This window comes from Caenorhabditis remanei, chromosome I (genome assembly GCF_010183535.1).
Source record: "Caenorhabditis remanei strain PX506 chromosome I, whole genome shotgun sequence".
NCBI classification, from domain to species: domain Eukaryota; kingdom Metazoa; phylum Nematoda; class Chromadorea; order Rhabditida; family Rhabditidae; genus Caenorhabditis; species Caenorhabditis remanei.
In genome coordinates, this window is record NC_071328.1 from 12,372,508 (window position 1) to 12,397,109 (window position 24,602).

Genomic DNA, 24,602 nt, shown 5'->3' on the forward strand with positions numbered 1-24,602 from the left:
CTCAGTTTCAGAAATCTTCGATTAAAAAAATTCATTCCAGATGACCAAAAAATCAATCGAATTATCCGAATTACCACCGGAAATTCAGCAATTATTGGTGGACAAATGTGATTTTATTACAAGGTTTTTTTTTAATTCTCAAATAGTTATTCTTGAATTTTTCAGCGATTTTTTTCGCTAGAATTTTTGTTTTTAGTCACGTTTCGCTGTAGAAAAGTTGTTTTTATTGAAAAAAAAACCAAGAAAAACAGTTTTTTTTTGGAAAATGTCAGTAATTCTTGATTTTTCAGACACATTTGTTTTTAAAAAATCGTTCAATTTTTCAAAAAAAATGTGTATCGGAGCGTTCGCTTTCTAGAAAAGCTTTCTCAAAATTTTCAAACGAAAATTTCCAGACGTCGACTCCGTGCCTCATCCTCCCTCATGTATCAAGTCGTCAATTCCACTAAACAATACATTCCATTTGTGAAAATCAAGGAACTTTCGAACGAAGGAGTACTCGTGAAGCTGACAATCAAGTTGTTCAAAGACGATTACACGCTGAAATTCAAGAAAAATCAGACGGGCGGAACAAGAATTTGTCAAGATTTTCGAAAGGAAGTGTTGATTGAAAATTCGAATCCAATGGATGAAGCGGTCGACTGGTTCAGACAGATGTGTCTTCAGAAGAACGTCACAATCGGACAGTTTCATATCGGATCGACTTACGACTCGGAAAAATTGACAGAAAAACTCGACGGAGTTCTTGGGAAGAGTGAAACTCCATTAAAAATCAAATCGATTCTTTGTGTGGGAACAGAATCTGTTGATTTGATGTGGAAGCTTATGGAATATTGTGATAAGAACCTTCTGAAAGAGATGAAAGTGGTAACGTCGAATAAAGATGAGATTTTCGAATTGTTTGGAAAGCAGGACGAAATTGTGAAGACTTTGGAGAAGATTGAGGTGAGAAATTGAATATTTAGAACTGAAAATGAATCATAAAACAATGAATCTACTGAAGATGATAGTTGTGACGGGGGAGAGGAGACGCAGATGTGATATAGTGTCTGGTTTCTCTGTGCTCTCTCACTCTCTCATCACGTGGTTACCCCACTGTGTTCATGAGCTCATATCCTGAAAATCTAGATAAATGTCTGAAACTTGACTACCGTCGAAACAGAATATTTAGGTTTATCTAAGTTTAAATCCAGAAAAATACAGACGATTATTAACATTTGGCTGTTTAATTGAAATAAATTATGAGTTTTTACAACTTTTTCAATTCCAGCGATAATTAAAACCCTTCCCTGATTTCCAGATCGACCCTGTCTGCAATGCCTCCGTTGAAGACGTTCTATCTCTGAACGCATCCGTGATCTCTTTGAAATCCGAGAATTTCACTGAAGATTTGGTCTACAATCTTATCGAGAAATTCACAAACAGGAGAGAAGATGGATCGGCATTCTGTATCGAAAACTCGCAGAAACGAAATTTGGATTTGGAAATGATTCCGCCAGGATTCAAAGGAACGAATAGTACAAACGAATAGTGAGTTATTGTAATTTCAATGAAAAGTAATTAGAAATTTCCACTTTCAGCAAGGAATTCCGCAACCAACTCATCGAAACCGATCACCCGACCGTCTACATCCGTGTCAGTGAAGATCGAGTTCGTCTTCAGATCGGAGACACCAAAAAAGCGAATTTCTGGAATGAAGACGGAAGAATGTATATAAATGCACCGGAGTACGATTACGACTCATCAGAATACGACGCGTACGATGATTTTGATGATTTGGAGAGTGAATATTATGGGAACCCATATGCATCCGATCCAGATTATGATCTACTCGATGATAGAGCGTTCGATGAATCGGATTTCGAGGACGATCAAGACGAGTACTAATGAATGTTTTAATGTTTTTTTCTGTACTAGTTCGATCCTCAATTAAAGCAACAATTCTCTATTGTAATCCACTTTTTTCTGTTTTTAAAACCATCCAGTGCTAATCACAACTCGTTGTTTCTTTTGTTGTTAATTAATTGTTTCCGCTCGTTTTCTGCGTCATATAAAAGTTTTGCGCTTCTCATTCGTCCGCATTTGTGCGTGGCGGGGTTCACGAACTTCATCGCCTACCGTAGTACCCGGTTCTGTTTCAACCAACTCATGACAAAACTCGAAAAACTCCAGCATCAGTTTTCGCGTTTTATTGACTATCAAAAATGTTTTGCATACATTCCAAAAAAACAGTTCTAAGCCTTATTTTTGAATTCCAAATCGATAAGTTTAGCAATTGTATTCAGTTGAATATTGGATGTCCCCTCGTAAATTGTTCCAATTTTACAGTCACGATAATATTTCTCCACGGGGAATTCTTTAGTGAAACCGACACCTCCCAGCCATTCGACACACTTTGAAGTGGTGTTGGTAGCGACCTGAAAATAGGTTGATTGGCTGCGTAGCGACTCGGTTTCGGTGGTCACCTGAGAAGCGAAAAGTTTCGCCATAGCCGCCTCACGAACGAATGGAAGACCGTTCTCCTTCATACGAGCAGCGTTGTAGACCAACAGACGGGCGGCCTCGATTTCGGTACGGATTTGAGCGATTTGGTGTTGCATTCCCTGAAAATATAAATGAATTTGTGAGGTACTTGTAGTATTTTAGGCTTTTTAGCTACCTGGAAATCGATAAGTCTCTCTCCAAACTGTTCTCTCTGCTGAAGATATGGAATCGTCTGATCGAAACATCCTTGAGCCAGACCGAGCATCTGAGCTCCGATTCCGATTCTTCCGGCGTTGAGGCACTCGATCGCATACTTGTAGCCTAGAAATGGAGGATTTTTAAGACTTTATAGGCTTAGACTCGTACCTTTTCCGTATTCTCCCAAAATCGCCGACTTGGGAACACGGACGTTGTCGAAATGAATGGGACAGGTGGAAGATGCGCGGATTCCGAGTTTGTCTTCCTGCAAATGGATGGGGTCGTCAGATTTGAAAAGTATCTGGAGGAAAAATAGGGGTTTGCTTTTGTAGTGGACGGTTTTGGCATGACGCCGTGAAAACGAAAGCGAGGAAAACGGTCATATCTCAATTTCTAGTGAAGTCATGAAAAAGTTGTCAACTACAAATTTTATCAGTATGAAATTATCTACATTTTGTTAGTTGGTTAAATTTGATAGCCGCCACAGCTTTTGAGTTATAAGATCCAGAATACTGAAGCAAGGGGGAATAAGCTAGGACTAGAGAAACTTTCATATCTCAATTTTGTGCATAGCTATCAAAAAGTTGTCAACTGCGAATCTGATCAGTATAAAATTTTCAATATTTTGATAGTTGACAACTTTTTGATAGCTCCGCCCACTTTTGAGATATATGAGAGATATCTTGATGAGAGAAATTCTAATGAGAGATGTTTAAATGAGAGATTTTTGAGAGAATTTTCCGAGAGGTTTTCAGAACATTACCCTTAGAATGTAGTTTTCTTTCACATGAAATCGTAACCCTAATATATCTTCTGTCGTGAATAAAGATTTGGAGCTACAGAAGACATTCCCAAGTCTCCGTTTCGGAATGTAAGGGAGATTTGAACTGTTCTAATTGTTCAGTTCCTTAAGCGTACCTGCATCTCGTCTTAGTTGTTGGACCTTCTCCAGAGTGTGTTTGCAACCACACTCGGGAAGTCGACGAGACCTACTTGAATCCTTTGACATGTGACGTGAATAAAGTACAAACATGAATAAATAGAATAAAATGTGAAATATGAATAAAGAATGGTTCAAGTAGAGGTAGAAATTTTCAGATGAAGTGAAAATTTAAAGGTGGGACCTCCATGTGAAGGGGTCGCTCCCGGTGCCCTTCATTCTAGCTCAACCTTTATCCGATCCCTCGGACTTGGGGTTACGGTAGGATACAAGATAAATAGAAGACAGTTGGTTATTGAATATATATATATATATAGGTTTATTGTAGTTGAGTAAATATCGAGTGGAGTAACCTTAGTGAGATCCCGAGCTACGGTGTTACTGTAGGTCGGGGTCTCATCCCTGGACAGGTGACATCCCAGAGCTAAGGCTATCTCGAGACTAAAGAAAAGAGAAGGCGCCGTCCCTGCTCCTTAGAGGAGGGGCGGGGCCTGTCTCCTCCGTCTCTCCTCTTGGTGGTGGGCCGCTAACTAGGGAAGGATCCCGAGTCGAGATGGAGTTATGAGTCGAGACATATATCTCTAGAACGGAAATTTTGCGCTGATTTCAAATCTGTATTCCAATTTTGCTAAACGATTCTGTGAAAAAAGTTATGCAGGTTTTTGTGAGATCTCAGTACTAAAAATGGGGAATATTGAAGTCACGTAAATCGCCCAGAAAGTGGATTCAGCGGGAATGAGATGGACCAGAATATGTTTAAAACAACGGGGAATATTTTCAGTTAATTTTTGGAGAACATTTTTTTTCGACGAATTTTGAAGTTTTTGGTGGCCAACCCATGAGCGAAAATTCGACCAAAAATTTTTTTGATTTTTTTTCTTAAAAATTGTTGTTGTGTGATTGTAAGTGTGTCAAATAAGAGTTTACAACAATTCATTTACCAAATTATTTCCGGAATGTCTTGAAAACGTAATTAGAAGTGAAGTGAATAGATCATAGGATTGCATTTTTTGAGCTTCTTATTAACGATGAATAGAGAAATTCAGTTGAAATGTCAGATTTAAGATACTTTCTATTTAAATCTATCTTGTTTGATAACAGGAACTCATTTTTTGAACAATTGTTGACCTGTCTATCATTTCTGAACAGATTCCAAACCAACACGTTTCATAAAAAATTTCAAAAAAAAATTTTGCAAAAAATTGACGTCTACGGTTATAGAAAAGTCAAAAACATAATGAAACATGTTTGATGACCCGAAAAACGAGTTTTTTCATTCTCTCAAAAATAAAAATAAAACAAAAATCTGGAGAGGAACCGAACCATCATCACTTGATTACTAGCCCTCCCTGTTAACCCCTCGGCCATCTCACCGCTGAAAAATAGCTGAACACTAGGGAAAGACAAGGGGAATGACTCTACAATTCGAATTTTCATGATTCCTATAGTTAAGAAATGGGGGTCAGTGCTCAAACTTTGAGCTCATTTTTCTGGATTCCTAGAAGCGTTTAGCAAAATTGGAAAACAGTTTTGAAAGTTTCAAAACTCAAGCTTTCCAACCATATAGGTCATGACCCGGAACTCCATCTTGACTCGGGATCCTTCCCTAGTAAGAGGAGAGGATTGCGAAAGAGGGGAAGTCAGACTAGAGTCTGATTCTCCCCGTTCACATGTTGGTGGAGAAATGCGACTTCCTTTCAAGGTTAGATATTTTTCTGATTCTCATGTTTTCCAGCCATTTATTGAATTTTATTGATGTTTTTGATCCAAAAAGTGATAAAATAACTGACAATCTTGATTTCCGAACACATTTATTTAAAAAAGAGTTTCGGAGCGTTCGTTTTCTCATAATTTCAAAATTTTACATCAAATGAAAATTTCCAGACGTCGTCTTCGCGCTTCATCTTCCCGCATGTATCAAGTCGTCAATTCCACAAAACTATACATTCCATCGGTTGAAATTGGACTCTGGGGTGGCGAAGTGAAAGCTAAGCTTAAATTCGATCAGCTCGAAAAAGAGTACACGCTGAAATTCAAGAAAAATCAGACGGGCGGAACTCAAATTTGCCAGGATTTTCGAGAGGATGTGTTCGTTGAGAACTCGGATTACATGGTTGAAGGGATCGACTGGTTCAGACAGATGTGTCTCCAGAAGAACGTCACAATCGGACGGTTGGAAATTGAAGCGATTTTCAATCCGCAGAAAGTGGAAAAAACACTCGATTTGGTTCTGAGGAAAAGTGAAACTCCACTGAAAATCAAATCGATTTTTTGTGTGGGAATGACAACTGCTGATATTATGTGGAAGATTATGCATTATTCTGATAAGAAAGTTTTAAAAGAGATGAAAGTGAAACATCGGAAAGCGCGGTCATTAGTTTCCTCCGAGATACCAATGGTTTTCGACTTGTGCAGAAATTTGAAGAAGATTGAGGTGAGAAATCGACAGTTGTTTCAATAAAAGTACACGGAAAACATAGGCTTACTTTGAAAATTCGTAAATAGTTCTCGGTGAATAATTTTGAATGTTATTCTAAGTGGACTGATCGGATTCTTTTTTGAGTAGATATTACTTTAAAATAATGTTCATACATCAAATTTAATACCTCCTTGAACAAGTTCTTCCCAATTTCCAGATGGAGTGCACATGCATTGTCTCCGATGAAGACCTCCTGGCTCTCAATGCATCTGTCATCGTCTTGAAATTCGAGAACTTCAGTGAAGATCTGATCTACAAACTCATCGAGAAGTTCACAAACAGAAGAGAAGAGGGATCTGCATTCTGGATCGTTGACTCGAAATGGGCGCATAGAAAACAAAAGCTGTCTTTCAAAGCGATTCCACCAGGACTCGAGAAAGTGTTTTGTCAAAATGGATAGTGAGTTATTGTGATTTCATTGAAAAGCATACTTGTCACGGGTCGGGCCGGGCCAGAAGTGACTTTTTTTTTGAAAACATGTTTTTCAGTAGTAAATTTTGAAAAAGTAGTTTTTGGGGAATTTCGTGCAAAAATTCAATTTAATTGATGAGTTTAATCAGTTCTACAGTGAATTTGCTGTCAAAAAAGCCCTTAGGGTACTTTCGGGGTGCAAAAATTCAAAAAAATTTCCTCCAGGGCCGGCAAAATCTTCCCTCGGCCCGGCCCGGGAAATGACAAGTATGCTGAATCAGCAGCTGAAAAGAAAAAACTATTTTCAATATTCAGCGAAAATTACCAACTCATCGACACCAACGAGCCGACCGTCTACCTTCGTCTCAGTGACTGTGAAGTTATCCTCGAGATTGGAGACACCAGTAAAGCGGACTTCTGGATTGATGATCCAGATTATGATGATAGAGCGTTTGATGAATCGGATTCCGAGGACGATGAAGACGAGTTCTAATTAATGTTTTAACATATTTTCTGTACCAGTTCGGTCCTCAATTTAAGCACCAATTCTCTATTGTAATCCACTTTTTTCTGTTTTTAAAACCTTCTACTGTTAATCACAACTCGTTGCTTCTTTTGTTGTTAATTAATGCTTTCCGCTCGAGAGCTCGTTTTCTTCTCTATATAAAATTTTCGCGCTTCTCATTCGAGAGTCCGAATTTGGGCGTGGCGGCGTTCGCGTACTTTCTCATCTACCGTAGTACCATCCAGTTCAACACAAAACTCGAAAGACGCTAGTATAAGATTTCGCTTTTTATTGACTATCAAAAATGTTTTGCATACATTCCAAAAATACAGTTTCCTAAGCCTTATTTTTGAATTCCAAATCGATAAGTTTAGCAATTGTATTCAGTTGAATATTGGATGTCCCCTCGTAAATTGTTCCAATTTTACAGTCACGATAATATTTCTCCACTGGGAATTCTTTAGTGAAACCGACACCTCCCAGCCATTCGACACATTTTGAGGTGGTGTTGGTGGCGACCTAAAAATAAGTTAATTTTCTGCGTAGCGACTCGGTTGGTACCTGAGAGGCGAAAAGTTTCGCCATAGCCGCCTCACGAACGAATGGAAGACCGTTCTCCTTCATACGAGCAGCGTTGTATACCAAGAGACGGGCGGCCTCGATTTCAGTACGGATTTGAGCGATTTGGTGTTGCATTCCCTGAAAATATAAATGTATTTGTGAGCTGCTTGTAGTATTTCAGGCATTTTAGCTACGTTGAGACACTCGATTGCGTATTTGTAACCTGGAACGTATTCATCGAGTAATGGATCGGTATTCCAGCAAATCACCTTTTCCGTATTCTCCCAAAATCGCTGACTTGGGGACACGAACGTTGTCGAAATGAATGGGGCAAGTGGAAGACGCGCGGATTCCAAGTTTGTCTTCCTGCAAATGGATGGGGTCGTCAGATTTAAAAGGTATCTGATTGGGTGTATAGAGGAAGGATAGAGGTTTACTTTTGTAGTAGACGGTTTCGGCATGAAGCCGTGAAAACAAAAGCGAGAGATGGAGAACATTGGGCAAGGAAAACGGTCAGATCTCAATTTCAAGTAAAGTTATGAAAAAGTGGTCAACTACAAAATTCATCAGTATGGAATTAGCTATATTTTGTTAGTAAATTATATTTTGATAGCAGCCACAGCTTTTGAGATATAAGACCCAGAATACAGAAGCGAGGAGGAATAAGCTGGGACTAGAAAAACTGTCATATCTCAACTTTGTGCATAGCTATCAAAAAGTGGTCAACTGTTTATCTGATCAGTATAACATTTTCTATACTTTGACAGTTGACGACTTTTTGATAGGAAACCTCGTTTTCGAGATATGACTCTCGATGTCTCCGTCACTCTGCACTCTCTTTCCCTCTTTTTAAAACCATACTTGTCACGGGCCGGGCCGGGCCGGGCCGGGCCGGGCCCGCTAAAAAAATCTTCCGGGCCGGCCCGTCAAAATATTGAAAAAAAGGCTTGCTGCGGGCCGTGCGGGCCGGCCCGGGCCCTGAAATTTTCAGAGGGCCCGGCCCGTGATTTGACAAGTATGTTTAAAACTATCACTTTTGTAACTAACCGGATCGGCATTTGCAAATAGCAAGAAAGCCTCCGAATGTTCTGAATTCGTTATCCACATTTTCGATCCATTAATAATATAATCATCTCCATCTTTCTTCGCAGTTGTCTTCAAAGCGAATGCATCTGTACCTGAACTGACTTCAGAGAGAGCAAATGACCCAACTGCTTCAGTGACACTTCTCGGAAGATATTTCTGTTTTTGTTCTTCCGTTCCGAGTTCAATGATGAGGGGAACGAAGAGTGTGATGTGTACATCGACGAGAGCTGCCACAGATGCATCAACCTTCGAGATTTCTTCAATCACGAGGACGGCATCGAAGAATTTCGAACCGGAGCCACCGTACTTTTCAGGGACTTCGATACCCATTAGCTGGAAATTGTGGAATTTGAAATTCGCTTCAAAACTGTGTTTCTCTCTTACCCCATTATCAAAGCATCCTTTCAGCACTCTATCATCCATTTCCCCCTTTCTATCCATCTCCCGAACCAACGGTTGAATCACATTCCCAGCGAAACGTCGAACAGTTTCGACGAATGAATTTTCAGTCTCCGAGAGCAACTGAAGTGGTTGAGGAGTGACGTCATCGGCACGGTATTTCTGGGAGAATGAAACCGATGACGTGGAATTCAGAAGGCGATGGGAGGTGTTGAGACGGAGAACACGGGCGAGAAGGGACATGATTTCAATTTAGAATTGAATGGGGTTTTATGACAGCCTACAAATTTAAGTGGCCCTCGTGGCGCAGTAAGTTGCATTTTTGGCTAACGAGCGTAAGGTCGAGGGTTCGAACTCCGCGGTGCCTAATATTTTTTGTTTTCCTTTTTCATGTTTTGAAACTAACCAGAATTCTTCTCCAACTCTCTATAATTTGCTCCATCATTTAGTCAGGAAAAAAAAATGCGTGGAAAAAAGTTTTATCCTTTTCTGACAAGACAATATTTTCCTTGATCTTTCATTTTTTTGCCACCAATTTTCCCAACACAAAAAAAATATTCAAATCAGTTCGCGTTAGAGAAGCCGAATGAAAATGTTGATGAAAATACTCAACATATTCGGTCTTCTTGCCTCCTTCGCCAATGCCCAAGTGGATCGAGACTGGAGTTTCCAGAGAATGTGTGAATTCTGGGATGGAGGAAGTTCGTATCGTCCGAGATCCAATGGATTCAATGTAAGTGTAGGGAAGTCTGTTGTAGAGTTGGTTTCTTGAAAACGAACATTCTTGACTCGATTCTATGTTAGATCAAAATAACAGAGAGTTTTCAGTCAATCGAAGGAGACAAGTGCACATTTGAGTTCCCAGTGGCCACTGATTCTCGGGTAGGTTTTCCGTTTCATTAGTGTGTTTCTACAGTACTCTTCCAGGAATCAGCAAAACGATACTGTCAAGAGCATGTCCCTTATCATATCATCGATGGGACACCAGGGGAACGAACTAAATGTTCAGCTGAAGCCACGTTGATTTGTAAAAATGAATGGGTTCAATTATTTGGAAGATGTTACAAAATGACAAAAGAACTTATGACGAGGGATGTTGCAGTGGGTCATTGTAAGAAACAGAAAGACGATGCCACTATTGCATTCCTTCATCGAGAGACTCTCCCATTCAGAATCTACAGTGAGTAGGTTTCAAATACCAACCATACATTATTCAACTCAATTCCAGATTACTTCACACGTGTTTCTCGTCTCTGGATAGATGCAAGTGAGACAATTACAAAGGATCTGATCGATGAGAATGTGAATGGAAATCTGCTTTTGGCCATCGATGGATACATGTATAATCTCCCGAATATCGCATTGACACGTGTTGATTCAAGTGAAACTGCAATGGTTCTATGTGAATACACACCTCCGATGAATCGAGCTGAGAGCAATCATCTTCTGAAGAAGTACGGAGAAATCTACTATCCGACTGTTTCCACTTCAGAAGGAGCTTTCATTCGAACAACTAGCAGTTTGAATCGAATTGATGAGGACTTATTCAAAGATAATCGATATTGTTCGAGAGTTATGAATCCATTCATTCACAATAGTAATGCTCGATCTGCGATTCCGACGAGAGAATTCTTGGAAGAAGTCAACAAAGTTCAGAATGGACTCATCATCAGAACTGCTGCTTTCTCGAAAAGCTCCAGAAAAAGTGAGAGGATCGGAGCTACATGCAGTGTAAATAAGGGCTCGATCTATCACGTTTTGTGGATGGGATCAGTAAGTTTTAGATTTGAAAATTGTACTCATGTGTTACTGTCTTAAGGATGGAAACGCGGTCTCCCAACCAATTGATAAGTCATTATGGAGAAGTAATGAGCCGAATGAGATTTGTGATGCTGGATCATGGAGTTCCGCATTAGTTTCAGGGTGAGAAAGTTATCATATCAGCAGACTTATTAGCTGACTGTTCATTGCATTAATAAGAATAACGACTTCAAAACTTTCAGACGCGACGGAAGTCCAGGACTTGAAGCAATGTCTGATGCTCGTTATGCTCCAATCTACTGTCAAAATATTGTGGACTCTTATTCATATGGAGATTGTCCAGCTGGATTCACAGAATATTACCGAAAAAGTCTCGGCCAAAAGTGGTGTCATCGGTTCTTCCCCGATAAAATGGTAAATGAAGATGCAGAAGCCCATTGCCAAAAGCATGGAGCACACTTGACAGGATATACGAACCAAGAAGAGTTGAAACTGTTGGCAGGTGAGATTCAGTTCTAGATTTCTCTTGTCATAATCCACTTCGCTCAGATTTAATCGGGGATAACTATGAAAAATTATACCACAATCTGGACACATGGATCGGTGCAAGACGACGTTCAGAGTGTATTACAACAGGAACTGATAATGAACCTGGTTATGACAGAGATCCAGCATCAAAATGTTCTCGTGTTCGAGTGTTCGAGTGGCAAAATGGAGTTGCTCCGAATCCTCCGGACATTGTATCAGATTGGAACCACGACGGTGAACCGAACTTTGCGGAAAACAGAGAGCAATGCTTGGCAGTGATGAAAGGAAACAAGCTTACGGGAACACTCAATGACGTACCCTGTACAATGAAATACAATTTCATTTGTGGAACTGAAGCTCCCATTATCATTAAATCACCATAACTTGTATACTTCATGAAGTGCTTATAAAAAGTTTAGAAAAAGTTATTTTTAAATAAAATATTTCTGAAAATGTAGTTTCTGATAGTAAATTTCTACTGCAAACACTCAATTTGATTATAGGAGACTCCGTATCAACCAGTTGTGGTGTGAGTCGATGCGCAGCTGATCGAAAATGAGCTATTTAAATTTGGCTAAGCAAACATAGCATTAGATGAAATATCAAATGTGAAATTCAAAAACTAGTTCATTAGGGGACTCAAGTCGATTCTCAATCATTTTTATCCATTATATATTTATTTGATTGTTTTGAGTCTATTTAAACATTCTCCACATTTTTCTCCATCCGACAAGCCATTATTGAGCACATGAGCATTGAGAAAAGCAGAAGGAAGTTGGCACAAAGAGAGATTAGAAGAAGGATTGGAATGTGAAAAGCGGGGGAGGATGGGTCGTGGTCTATTGAGAAAAATAAAGAATTTGTGACATTTTTAGGGAGTTTTGGAGCAAAAGTCGGGGAAGAAGTGATTGAGGAGCGAAGACGTCGAAGGGAGTAGCAACCTGGAATTCAGAAAAAATCATTCAAAAAGAATGGGAACCAGTTTTATAGGTGCCGTGAGCCTGGTCATTTTTGTGCGTCTTGTGGCGCAATAAGTTGGCTTTTTGGCTAGCGAGCATGCCGTCGGGAGTTCAAACCGCCGTGGCTAATCTTTTTGTTTCCTTTTTTCTTGTTTTTGAACTAACCAGAATTCTTCTCCAACTCTCTATAAACCTCCATCTGCTCCATCATCCAGTCATATTGCTCTTTGCAATAACCCAGACCATTTTTCAACATTCTCTTCTCGTCATACTGATTGACAAATGATTTCAAATTGTTTGTTCTGGAATTTGCTCTTAATGACCATTATACCACATATATTTTGAGATACCTGTTAGCCAAATGAATCGACCAATAATACGGTGTGCACGGCTCGCGGAGCCATACCGGAAGGGTCATTGTTGAGTGAAGAAGATGGCGGAGTAGACGGATGTTTTCACGTGAAATTAGAAGGAAAGAGGCGGGGAATTCCTGAAAATGAGAGTATCGAAACTTTGAAAATTGTAATTCAAAGAAGAATGTTGAAAATCTGTGAAGTTTAGAAGTACGTACTGATGTTAATCACAGTCAAATTGAATTGATTTTTATATGATTGTGTAGATCAAACCTAGATCAATGTTTCTTTAGTTGTGCATAATTTGATAGGTGCTCTGGTTTTTGAGATACATGCGTTCAGAGATGGTCACCCTTTTAAAAATTCTCTCACCGTCAACGGGTTCCCATCGATTCTCAACTGTGACAATCCACTCAACATGGCCATAACTTCTGGAGGCATTGAAGAACTTCTATGTAGCATATTATTGGCAACATTCAATCGAGCCAAATGACAATTCGCTGTGACTGCTTGAGGGAGTCTTGTGAGATTACAAGAGTCCATATCGAGATATCGAAGAGATTTCAGAGGGACGAATGAGTACGGAGATATCGTTTGAATCGGCATTCGGGAAAGTGACAGAGTTTTGAGTGCACCCAAACCGTAGAAGTGATCTGGGGAGAGAGTCTGGAAAGGAGCACATTTGGAACATCTTGATATATAAGCATCAAAGTTAGAATTTTATTTTTGCAGTTGACAACTTTTTGATAACTGTTCTAGATACACGTCGTTGAAGAGGGAACAGGCAAAAGAAGGAGATGGGAGAGACGCAGAGAAGCGAGAGTGTCTCGTTTCTCTGCGTCTCTCTTTCACATTCTCTTCATTTATTGTCGGTCTCTTTTGAGATTGATCAAAAAAAGAAAAGAACGAGGGATGCAGAGAAATGAGACATGCGAGTTTCTCTGCGTCTCTCCCTCGTTCGCTGAGCCTCTAGACTTCCAAGACGTATATCTCAAAGGGGTGGAGAACTATGAAAAACTTGTTAACTACAAAAATAATCAGCGTAAAATTTTACATATTTTGTTAGTTGACCACTTTTTTGTATCTCCCCAAATCTTTGTGACACATCACTTTTTTATAAAAACACCTAACATAGCACCTGTGAGTTCTTGGTCCTCATCTTCAAGGACACGTATCTCAAAGATTATGTGAGCTATCAAAAATGTTTACCTATAAAGATGTAGCCCTTGACTTTATTCATTTCAATCACTAAAAATGATTTAAATTCTACATAAGCTGACACCTTTCAAAGTTTACCAAATTTTAGATCTTACCGTAATATTAGTTCTACTCAATTTCAGCCATTTCAATCGAATATTCTTTGCAAATGGCTTATAAGGCAACATTTTAATTGGATTTCCAGTCAGATCCAGTACTCGAAGATCCACACATTTACTGAATGTATGTGAGGCAAATGAGGTTATCTGGAATTTCAGATTTCATTAAAAAAAGAGATGTAAATGAGAACTGACCCTATTATAACTCAAATCCACATGAATCAAGAACGGAGAAACAAACAAAAGTCTGTGGAGATTTTCAATTAGATTATGGGATAGTTTCAGACTTTTTACAGCGGGGAGTTGAGCGATCGGCGAGAGGGAGGTGATGGAGGTGCCTGGAAAATGATGTTCTTCAGGAATAAAAAGTTCTTGAAATTATCAAATTCAAGTTCCTCATGTCTTTTTACATCTATGCACCAATTTTCAGGAATGTAGCTCGATTTGTAGTAAGGTCTGGTGTACGGTACGCAGTAGTGGTGTTTGCGTACCATAAACCAGATTTTACGACAGTTTGGAAACATTTAAAATGGTGGGAAGGGTAAAAGACACGGGGAATCCGGATTTTTCCACTCCCAAGTCCCCAAAACACTCATATTTTTGGCTACCTTTCAAATAGACGGTCGACAAAGTCTTGCTATTGGAAATCCATTTCGGTAGCTCTGTTATCGACGAGTTCTCAATATGAATGTAGTTTATAGTATTCACGAAAGGAGATGGGTGAAGCCAAAATTCGAAATCCACGTTTACAAGGGATAACACTTTCAAAAAGTTCAAGTTTCGTAAGGAGACGTGGAAATTTGCACGGGTTCGGTGTCTGGAAAGGATTTTTTTTGATATTCTGGATAAGGAATTGGTTAAAAGTTACAGTAAGACGACTTGGAACGATGCCAAGTTAGGAAAACATAGTCCAAAATCAATTGAATCATAAATTGAGTGATAATGTTGGAATGTGATGGAAGTGACGTTGAGAGAGCAGGCTCCAAGCAGAAATTCTTTGGTTTGACTGGAAAAATATCTTTTTTTTTTGAATAAAATAACCTTTTGGATACCTTCCATTGGAGTTTTCCACTACGATAGTATAAGGAGATTGAGGGTTCGGAAGATTTGAGTTCCGGCAAGAAAAAGGAGAAGAGTTGGGTTGATGGTCAAGCCATTGGTAGGGTTTCTGGAAGGATGTGTTGTGACGTCACGTCTTCAGAATTTTAAGCAAGTTTTGTTGGGCTAGAAAGATCTAAACTAGTTCTTTATTTTTGTAGTTGACAAGTTTTTTGGAGCTCTTCTAGGTTTCGAGATATGCGCCTTCAATGTTAGACCACTGAAAATAAGAGAGCGACCGACTTCTCTGCGCGTACTCACTTGTTCCTTGTCTTTCAGGACGATTATCTCAAGATTTAAAAAAGATGCCTAAAAATTTTCAACTAAGAAAATGTTTAAAATGTTATGTATAATATTTTTGAAATTGACAACTTTTTGATAGCTCTCTTAGCTTTTGAGATACACCTCCTCAAAGTTCGGTCGATATCACCTCTCGTACCTTATTATCATCCAACAAACTTTTCGATTCCAGTTGACAATCCAAATCCCTCGTTATTGTTAGGAAACAAGAACAATGCTCTTGACAAAGGGAGGAGAATTCACAACTTGGGGTGAGGCTGTGGTTGAGCGAGCAGCACACCTGGAATATTGGGGTTTTAAGGGTATAAACGTGTTAAAATGAACTTTTTTGTTGATATTTGATAATGAGACACAGTTCAGGGACATTTTCGAAAACTTTTGAAAATATCAGCAACTCTATTAGCTTGAAACAGTTCTTACAACTGCGCTCCATCGAAATGCCCTTAGAAAATGTCTCTTTTTCTCTGAGTCTCTCCATTTTGTACACAATTTTCTTCGGTTTCGGTTTCAAACAACTGAAATTGCTGAAGGAGAGAGACGCAGAGAAGCCAGACACTCTTGTTTCTCTGCGTCTCTCTCTCCTTTCTTCGGAGAGATTTATCTCTGAAAACATTAAAAAAAGAAGATCTAGGTTTGATCTACACAGGAAATAATACATTTTCACGAAGTGGGTTACTTTATGAGATGCTCTGAACTGATTCTTCAAATATTTGAACAACTACAGTATACTGCCTCCAAATACTCACCAAATTGATGCCATGAGCCTGTGCATGAAGTGGTTCACACGACTCCGAACCGTTTGAAAAACCACCAAAAAACAATAAGACAATTACAAATTCCCTCATTCTTTTCTACTCATTCATAGAAAAAATGTTGAAATTTGGGGGTACGAAGTCAAAAAAATGAAATTGGGTGTGTGTATCGCATAAGAAATGTGTTCTCATCAGTGCTCTATTCAAACAAAAAAAGATGCAAGGCGGCGAGAGAGTGTGCGAGACGAAGAGACGCAGAGACATGTCCATTTTTGAGCATTTACTCAAACGGATGTTAGTTTTTTGACGGCTTCTGAAGACTTGGTGGGGGAGAAATGAACTCTCGAATTTTTGGACAAAATTATTTCTTAATTCCAGCCGCCCCGAATAAAATGAAAACAATCATAATGAATTTACGCGTTTGTAATGTTACGTTCGGGAAATGTCTTACTTTTCCGGATAAAACATTTTCAAAAAATGAAAAAAAAAACGACGTGACCTGGCCGACTCGATACACTAGATCTTATCGATCAAAAACAACTCTCGCCAGTTTGAGTTTTCAAATTCTCTAGCGACGACGTCTCTCGTCTCTCTTCAACCGCCTTCTGTCAGATAAGTTTTTTCCAAGCAGATTTTGAATGCGGATGATTAGGTTTTCAAAGGTCCTTTATTTCACCGCACTATTAGTACTTGTTGGTATTGACCCCGACTTGGAAGGTTCGCTTGTGAAGTATATAAAGCAGCAAACCGCAAATATGCAGACATATACGCATAGGTTTTGCAGGGGGTTGACTTTATAGTCAATGAACCAGTGAACCATAATATGCAGGGTAAGTTCCCATAGGCTTGCAAGGAATAGACTTTTCAGTTTATAAACCGGCAAACCACAATATGGAGACCAATCGCATAGGTTTTCTGGAGGTTGACATTTCATTCAATGAACCAGTAAACCGTATTATGCAGGGTAAGTACGCATAGGCTTGTAGGGAATAGACTTCACAAGCGATCCTTCCAAGTCAGGGTAAATACCATCAAAATAAAAAATACAACAAGAAATAGGACCTCTGAAACCCTACCTACTCTTTTTCCTAATCTGCCGACGAGAGTCATAGTGAAATTTGAGTTTAAATTTTCAGAGTCTTCAGAGCCATTGGCAATACCTGCTTTCGACTTTTCACACGTGCAACTCGTTTCGGGAGCACCAGCCGTTCGATCTTTTCGATCGGAACCAACTTTTGCCCGTTTGAACTTTCAAATCGATCAGTGATGACGTCTCTCTTCAACCGCCTTCTATTTGATAAGTTATTTTTCCGATAAGATTTTGAAAACAGATGATTAGGTTTTCAAAGATCCTTTTTTACGGCGCACTACTCTTTTTTGTTGGCTTTGACCCCACTTGGAAGGTTCGCTTATCAGTTTATAAACCAGCAAACCGCAAATATGCAGACAGATACGCATAGGTTTTCAAGGGATTGACACCACAGTCAATGTACCATCAAACCACATTATGCAGGGTAAGTTCCCATAGGCTTGCAAGGAAAAGACTTTTCAGTCTATAAACCAGCAAACCACAATATGGAGACCAATAAATACGCATAGGTTTTCTGAGGATTGGCATTTCTGTCAATGTACCAGTAAACCGTATTATGCAGGGTAAGTACGCATAGGCTTGCAGGGAACAGACTTCACAAGCGATCCTTTCAAGTCAGGGTAAATGCTGACAAAATCAAAAAACACAACAAGAAAGAGAGGATTTAAAAACCTAAATATCTTTAATGTTAATTAGTCGGTTCATTCATCTGTTGTGAGCGTGGTTCGCAGCTATCCATTTCTCCTACTTTTGGCTTTCGGTTCGATCAGCTGATTTCCATGTCACACTAAAATTTCTTTTTTCAGCGAATCAGCCCATTTCAGTAGTGATCTTCAAACCAGTTTATCCACCAAATGTCAGTTCTTCTTATCAAATGTTCCGCCCACTTTAGTTTTAAAAACATGATAATCTTTTACTTGGGACAGTGTTCTTAGGCTTTTATTGTGGAGTTTCTTTCTCTTGTTGCTCCATGGGAGTGATTCCGACAAGTTTTGTTTTAAGGGAAGCCATGGAATTGAACCCGACTTGGAAGGTTCTATTATCAGTTTACAAACCAGCAAATCACTAATATGCAGACAGATATATACGCATAGTTTTTCTGGGGATTGACACCTCATAGTCAGTCAATGAACCAGTAAACCATAATATGCAGGGTAAGTACCCATAGACTTGCTGAGACTTGTCTAGATACCAGCAAACCGCAAATATGGAGACCATTAGATACGCATAGGTTTACGGGGGATTGACATTTCAGCCAATGAACCCGTAAACCACATTATGCAGGGTAAGTACGCATAGGCTTGCTGGGAATACTTCAAAAGCGATCCTTCCAAGTCGGGGTCAATCCGAACAACATCAAAGACACAGCAAACAAAAGAGTCATTGAAAACCTAATCATCTGTTGTTAAAGTCAGTTCACGAGGAATTTTTGATGGTGAAAGTTGAGATAGAAGTGTCAGAGTTTTCAGAGATACCGTAACATCCTACTTTCTATTCTTAACGCTCATCTCGTCTTTCTGCGCAGAGTAGTATGGATTAGATGTGTTCATCTAGTTCTTATCCTAATCCTTAGCAACCGAATATTGATATCTTTTGTTTTTGAAGGTTACGTAACTAATAGGAAAGCTGACAGATATGGGGTGGGTCTACAGTTGGGACCATTTTAATTTCGCATGCTGCCCCTTCTCGAGCTACATGGCGCCCTCTTAGGAATGACTCATCGGCACTGTTTCCTTGGTCCTAATGGATTTTTCTTTTTCCGTGTCCCTTGAACTCCCAACCCCGGGGCTAGTTTGACGAATATTGTCGAATCTGAATTACACGTTACGTGACAAATCGTGTGGAGACCCAAACTTCTGAGTTTCAGAGATTACTGTAGCTCAGAAAGATGCGTTGCGGATGAAAGAAGAAAAGAAGCGTCATTGATATACACATCAGACATTTTCGAAATGTCTTTCTTCTATTTCCAATTCAAACTTCTGACCTTCTTTCCAATTACTTTCTTCTTTTTCAAGTTTTTCAAAAAGACGTGTCCTTGTGTTTACTCAGAAATGACTAACGGAAAATTCTGTGTCTCGCAATCTCTCTACCGAAAGACCTTATTATGTTTTTCATCATTCTTTCCTCTTAGTTGTCCTACCGGAATGGACAACGTAAAACATTGTATATAAATTGATTTTTATTGAATACTAATATTTATTTTTTCTATTATTTGATTGCCTACCGGAATGGCGGTTCATGTATGCTTTGGTTTTTATTTTAATAGTATGTTTCAACATTTTCATTTTTTATCCTAGAAAATCTTTTTTCAGTTTTCTTCTCGATGACTTGACTAGATTCATCAGGAGTCCTGGCATGAGAGCTGTGGCGAAATCGCTGTCAGACTCCCTTGTAAGTATTTCAAATACATTTTCTTTGAAAAAAAAGCAAAATTTCAGTGGAATTTGATTTGCCCAAAGAGTGGAATTCGCCTAAAGAGGGGGCAGGATACAAACCGAAATCATCACGAAAGCAGCAAAGTTCTGGAGACTGGTCCACGACACATCGATCGAGCTTATTGATGTGAGACCTGTCAACAACATAGCTGTTGTGCAGTACAGAAAGCAAGTCGAGACGCTGACCAGTCTCCGAACGGGAGCTGTTCACATAGCAGCTCTCACGACGTCATTTGCCCGATCGAGACTGTATAAATTAATGGAAGCTGTTGGTGGAGACAACATTATTTATACTGGTATATAGTCTTTTTTTTTCCTCAACAGTAAAATATAATTTATTTTCCAGATACTGATTCTATCGTATTTGCCGTTCCGGATGGTTGCAAAAACCCCTTGTCGATAAGATGGGACCATATCTTGGATAGTTGACAAATGATATTGATGGTGAAAAGACCGAATTCGTCACAACTGGACCAAAAACTTATTGTTACACGGAAACACACAAGTCTGGAGAAAAAAATGTGATTTTTTTATATGCTAAAATATTTATTACCATTTGATTTTCAGGTCACAAGAAAGGCCAAATGTGCAACAATGTATTCCCAGGTGGAGAAGGAGTTCACCTTCTCGTTGATGAATCATCTGGTCGATGAGGTGCTGGATCAAGGTACGACCAGGACAGTTAAGGAGTTCCCCCAACACAAGATGATCAGAGGCAGGGACCAAAATTTTACTCGAAGAATACTACTCTTAGTTGTACTACCGGAATGGACTACGTAAAACATTGTTTCGGAATTGATTTTTATTGAATGTTTATTTTTTCCTATTATTCGACTGCCTCACGGAATGGCTGGTCCCTGTATATTTGATTTTTATGATTTTTTTCGAATTCTCGCATGGTTGTAAAGGTAAATTTTCATTTATTAACTAGATAAATCTTCTTTTTCCAGTTTTGTCATATGATTAGGCGAGTTCAAAATAACGAAAAAGAAATCAACAAAATTCTCAACGGTGGAGTTGTCAAAAAAAGCAAACTGCGGTAAACTTTAGTTGGATTCTAAATTTATACCGATTGCTTTCACAATTAGGAAGAAATCAAGAAGTAGCCACTATGGGACCTCGATGAGTCGACACAATGACCGCCAATAAAAGGAGACTACATCAAAGAAGCGCACTACAACGCCAAGGAGCGAATACCTTCCTCTTTTTCGCAAAAAATAATTATATTTTTATACTTTTAGGAAATCAGCTTGTGATAGGTCCATGTACCTCGAAACGAGAACAGGATATTTGTCATCATGGTGTCTTCTCGACAATGCAAACATTGTGTATCTGTATCTTCCTCTTCACGAAAAAAACCGTATTCGAAAAAATTTATTTAGAGGAATGATAAAAGAAAAACGATTGGACGAAAAACATTAATCTATTAGCAAAGTATACATGGAAAACCATTATTACATTTCTTTCTTTTTGAGAGATGGCAGGTCATGGTATAGAACTTCATTGTGTGCTGTTGGATGAGAAGGTGGCGGCATACTGTACACATGCCGAGTGCTGTAAATAAAAATAATAATAAAGTTCTCTAATTATAGTGGAATACAAGATTTTCTTTAAAAAAATTTCCCAACAAACTTCGTGTTTTTTTTCAATTTATATCTCAAAAAAAAGGAAAAACTACAAGCATTTGTTAGAAAAAGTGAGTTGAACAGAAATCTTGTCGGAGCTGAAAAAATCTCTCGTGGAGGCTCCTTTTAAGTCAAGAGAACTTGAATCTGTCAGGAACATCGACAAAAATAGTATGTGAGAGGAAGAGGGTGCTCAGACAGCAGAATACAAAAGGAGAGTGAGTCCCCGCCTCCTGAACTCCTCTCAACGGCTCCCCTTCTCCCATCCAAATCATAGTAGCTCTCTCTATGCCTTACTGAATAGGCGTATTTTTATATTTTTATTGAATTCTGATATTTTTCCTGTTATTTTTCTACTGTGGACGAGACTATTGGCATCGATTACGGAAGTAAGTGAATTTGAATTGAATTGATTTTAAATGTGAAACAACACTGTTCCGAGATTTCATCATTTGCACACAGTCACTAAACCGTTGAACAAAATGCAATATGATCAATTCAAAACAATTGAGTACTACCCAAATTGCATATACATATGCTTGATTGCTGCGTTTGGTTATTTGTTACCTCGAATATTCTGGAAAACTACGACAATGTATGCAGACGTCAAAATCGATGATATTATGAAAAAGACTAAACTGGTGGACCAGGCCATAGAAAAATCGGTTAGTCATTACTAATATCAATTTTAAAATCAGTTATTCTTCTAGGTGTTTGGATGGTCAAGTTGAAACGATTTCCGCTCCAGATAGAAGAATGAGGCGTTCCAAAATATTTGAGGATGTTACCACAACCCCTACCTTCAAAAAATGAAGACCTGTTATGGACAAGGTGCGAGTACTGCCTCTATGGAAAAGCACTTCCACTTGGGTATTAACCAAATTGTAATCTTATCGATGATTTCCCTTATTTAATGTCCATGATTTCTCATTCATTTACCCAAGAGTCAAAAATCGATGGTAATCCTTCCCATCATACTAACACTAGTTGTATTCCCTTAATCTTACGTTTTTTAAATAATTTTTTCAGTTATGTATACTTGATTCTTATTATATCCAACTCTAGTCATCTCGTTACAATAAAATTTACCATCAATTTCTTCTCCATTTTCGTCAACCAATAAATATGTATGTCACTGGATTTGTAGGATACATTCTAATTTTCAGAAAATTTCAAGACATTTCCAAAAAAAAGTTCATATATTCAAATTTTTTTCAAATCATGTTTCAAACTGGCTGGGCCCGTGACAAGTCGGCATTTTTCTTCATGACCTATGCCAAAAGTTATTTGTTTGGCATAAATTCAAACATGATCTCGAATGTTGATTTGTTTTTCTCAGATATTTCCACAAGTGTGATGAGTGGACATTTGTTATGTATGGCACGGGGCAAAGTTCTAGACCACATGTTCCTCACTTCACACTCACCAACTGTCGTTACTTCACACACAAAACAACCTTCATTCTCAAGATGGTTTCAACGCAACTTCTGATTTCTCTTTGTTTTCCTTCTTGTTTTCATCGTCTGGTTGATTGGTGCGCGCTCTTTGTGAGCTGATACACCCCTTTCTGGGATTTTCCCATTAAAAATGATAACAAAACCATTCCAGACTTGTTGATTTCTTATTTTTCATTTCAAGTTTTCGTTTTTCCATTTTTCCGTTTTTCTTTCTTTCAGTCCTTTTCCTTTAGATTTCTTCCAGAATGGTCGTCGTTTCGGTATATCTGGACGCGTGTCCAGCGGCATGTTCAAACCACGGAACGTGCGTTTCGGATACATCCGCTTTTTGCATATGCGATGTTGGGTTCACCGGATCCAGTTGTGATGCTCCGGCGTCTGCCGTTTCCGCTGCTGTCGTTGAGACTTCTTCAATTGGGTTTTTCGCCCGTTGGTTTTCTTCTTTCTTCCATATTTTCTTTCTTATTTCGTTCGTTCCAGTGCTCCCGTGGCTCCTGTTCGGACTCGCTGTCATCTGGATTGGTGTGTCGCATGTTCGCCGTTGGTACGCTCGACGTCGTCGTCGTTCAGTCGCAGTTCAGACGACGCTCTCCATCTCACCGCCTGCCGATCCATCCGCTCCGGCCGCCAAGTAGGCGATGGACCTCCTGTTGTTTCTGTTTTTTTTCTTTTTGTTTTTTGTTCATATTTCTGTTTTTACCCATGACACCAAATTTTTAAGAGACTCGACAGTTGTTCCGTTTCCAAGCTATCTCTCAATTTCATCAACACCATTAAATAAAGAGAAGCTCCGGAACGAAGCAGTTGCCGAGGAGAGGGAGAGCCCAGTTGCTTTGTTCATCTGTCTACCTGATGGAGAATATTTCAACCGCAACCGTCTTAAACATCTCATGGCGGACAAAAGCGGTCTTGGCTGGTTGATCTATATTTCTTTACCACTGAACCACCTGCATCACCCAAAGAGCTCTCACTCTACAGTGACGTTTTTACTTGCCGACCTCCATCATACCGCCATACAACCCAATAAAGATTCTACTCATGGATACACACACTACAAAACATCGTTCCACAGTTAACGAAGTTTAAGAGAACACACTTAAACTCGCATTACATGCAAATTATGGTCATGTTGAAAGCATGCAGTTGGTTTTTGTGATTTTCGATATTCAAATAACAGATGGTTGCTTCGATTAGCTTGAATCTTTGAAAAAATAATTGTATACATATGACACTTTTTTTGGTGGAACCTTCCAAGTTTTGCTTTCAAAGAATATTTAAAACATTTAGTACTTTTCTATTCAAAAAGGCTTTCGATCGAGACGTGAAAAGAAAGTGAAAATTACGAAATAACAAGCGTCTGAATAAATAAAACAAGGTAGAAAGGTGTATTCGAAACTTGGTTGCCCACGGTGTCTGAATAATGGACGAGGTTCCACCACTGGCTATTCTATTGTTCACCAAGATGGGCTGAAAAGAATAGAAAACGTTTCAAGAGAAAGTATTTAGAAAAGAGAATGAGGGACCTAGGGTTTTGTATATAAATTGGATACTGTTTCATATTTTCCATCATTTTATTCTTTTTACATGTTCAGGTAGTTGTTGCTTTTTCTTAAACCATAGTAAAATAGAAATGACAGTATTAATTCTTATATCAAATACAAAATGGCGTTGTCAAAAAAATATTTTATCTTTCGCTTATCATCATCTGTCGGAAACATCGACAAATATAGTATGTGAGAGGGAGAGGGTGTCAGAGAATCAGAGGGTCTGTCTCCGCCCCCTCAACGATTTTCCCCTCCCCCAACCAAATCATAACAGTCTCCCTCTCTATGCCTTACTGAATAGGCGTATTTTTTGATTTTCAT

The 24,602-nt window shown here is 38.9% G+C and overlaps 8 protein-coding genes across 8 annotated transcripts; 5 read left to right on the top strand and 3 right to left on the bottom strand.

Moving 5' to 3' along the window:
* Positions 1–40: 40 nt before the first annotated feature.
* On the top strand, positions 41–1,887 carry GCK72_002776 (uncharacterized protein; the record flags this gene model as incomplete). Its single annotated transcript, XM_003093154.2, has 4 exons — positions 41–123; positions 396–945; positions 1,301–1,530; positions 1,581–1,887. The coding sequence occupies 4 exons, from the start codon at positions 41–43 to the stop codon at positions 1,885–1,887; spliced, it is 1,170 nt and encodes a 389-aa protein (XP_003093202.2).
* Positions 1,888–2,234: 347 nt separating this feature from the next.
* Positions 2,235–6,432, bottom strand: GCK72_002777 (uncharacterized protein; the record flags this gene model as incomplete). The annotated part of the gene is made up of 5 exons (XM_053723596.1): positions 2,235–2,417; positions 2,466–2,603; positions 2,660–2,805; positions 2,851–2,983; positions 6,229–6,432. The coding sequence occupies 5 exons, from the start codon at positions 6,430–6,432 to the stop codon at positions 2,235–2,237; spliced, it is 804 nt and encodes a 267-aa protein (XP_053592241.1).
* GCK72_002778 (uncharacterized protein) lies at positions 5,493–7,005 on the top strand (the record flags this gene model as incomplete). The annotated part of the gene is made up of 3 exons (XM_003093160.2): positions 5,493–6,056; positions 6,259–6,500; positions 6,828–7,005. The coding sequence occupies 3 exons, from the start codon at positions 5,493–5,495 to the stop codon at positions 7,003–7,005; spliced, it is 984 nt and encodes a 327-aa protein (XP_003093208.2).
* A 348-nt stretch (positions 7,006–7,353) lies between these two features.
* GCK72_002779 (uncharacterized protein) lies at positions 7,354–9,306 on the bottom strand (the record flags this gene model as incomplete). The annotated part of the gene is made up of 6 exons (XM_053723597.1): positions 7,354–7,536; positions 7,579–7,716; positions 7,773–7,801; positions 7,848–7,944; positions 8,626–8,997; positions 9,049–9,306. 6 exons carry the CDS (start codon positions 9,304–9,306, stop codon positions 7,354–7,356), a joined length of 1,077 nt encoding a protein of 358 aa, XP_053592242.1.
* Positions 9,307–9,649: 343 nt separating this feature from the next.
* Positions 9,650–11,735, top strand: GCK72_002780 (uncharacterized protein; the record flags this gene model as incomplete). Its single annotated transcript, XM_053723598.1, has 7 exons — positions 9,650–9,796; positions 9,892–9,945; positions 9,991–10,243; positions 10,292–10,836; positions 10,883–10,986; positions 11,067–11,326; positions 11,374–11,735. 7 exons carry the CDS (start codon positions 9,650–9,652, stop codon positions 11,733–11,735), a joined length of 1,725 nt encoding a protein of 574 aa, XP_053592243.1.
* Positions 11,736–12,051: 316 nt separating this feature from the next.
* On the bottom strand, positions 12,052–16,138 carry GCK72_002781 (uncharacterized protein; the record flags this gene model as incomplete). Its single annotated transcript, XM_053723599.1, has 9 exons — positions 12,052–12,293; positions 12,477–12,613; positions 12,662–12,801; positions 13,037–13,330; positions 13,978–14,127; positions 14,176–14,318; positions 14,589–14,797; positions 14,849–14,986; positions 16,125–16,138. 9 exons carry the CDS (start codon positions 16,136–16,138, stop codon positions 12,052–12,054), a joined length of 1,467 nt encoding a protein of 488 aa, XP_053592244.1.
* Positions 16,139–19,575: 3,437 nt separating this feature from the next.
* On the top strand, positions 19,576–20,308 carry GCK72_002782 (uncharacterized protein; the record flags this gene model as incomplete). The annotated part of the gene is made up of 3 exons (XM_053723600.1): positions 19,576–19,611; positions 19,816–19,951; positions 20,223–20,308. 3 exons carry the CDS (start codon positions 19,576–19,578, stop codon positions 20,306–20,308), a joined length of 258 nt encoding a protein of 85 aa, XP_053592245.1.
* A 2,674-nt stretch (positions 20,309–22,982) lies between these two features.
* GCK72_002783 (uncharacterized protein) lies at positions 22,983–23,813 on the top strand (the record flags this gene model as incomplete). Its single annotated transcript, XM_053723601.1, has 2 exons — positions 22,983–23,368; positions 23,459–23,813. 2 exons carry the CDS (start codon positions 22,983–22,985, stop codon positions 23,811–23,813), a joined length of 741 nt encoding a protein of 246 aa, XP_053592246.1.
* Between the last annotated feature and the right edge of the window lie 789 nt (positions 23,814–24,602).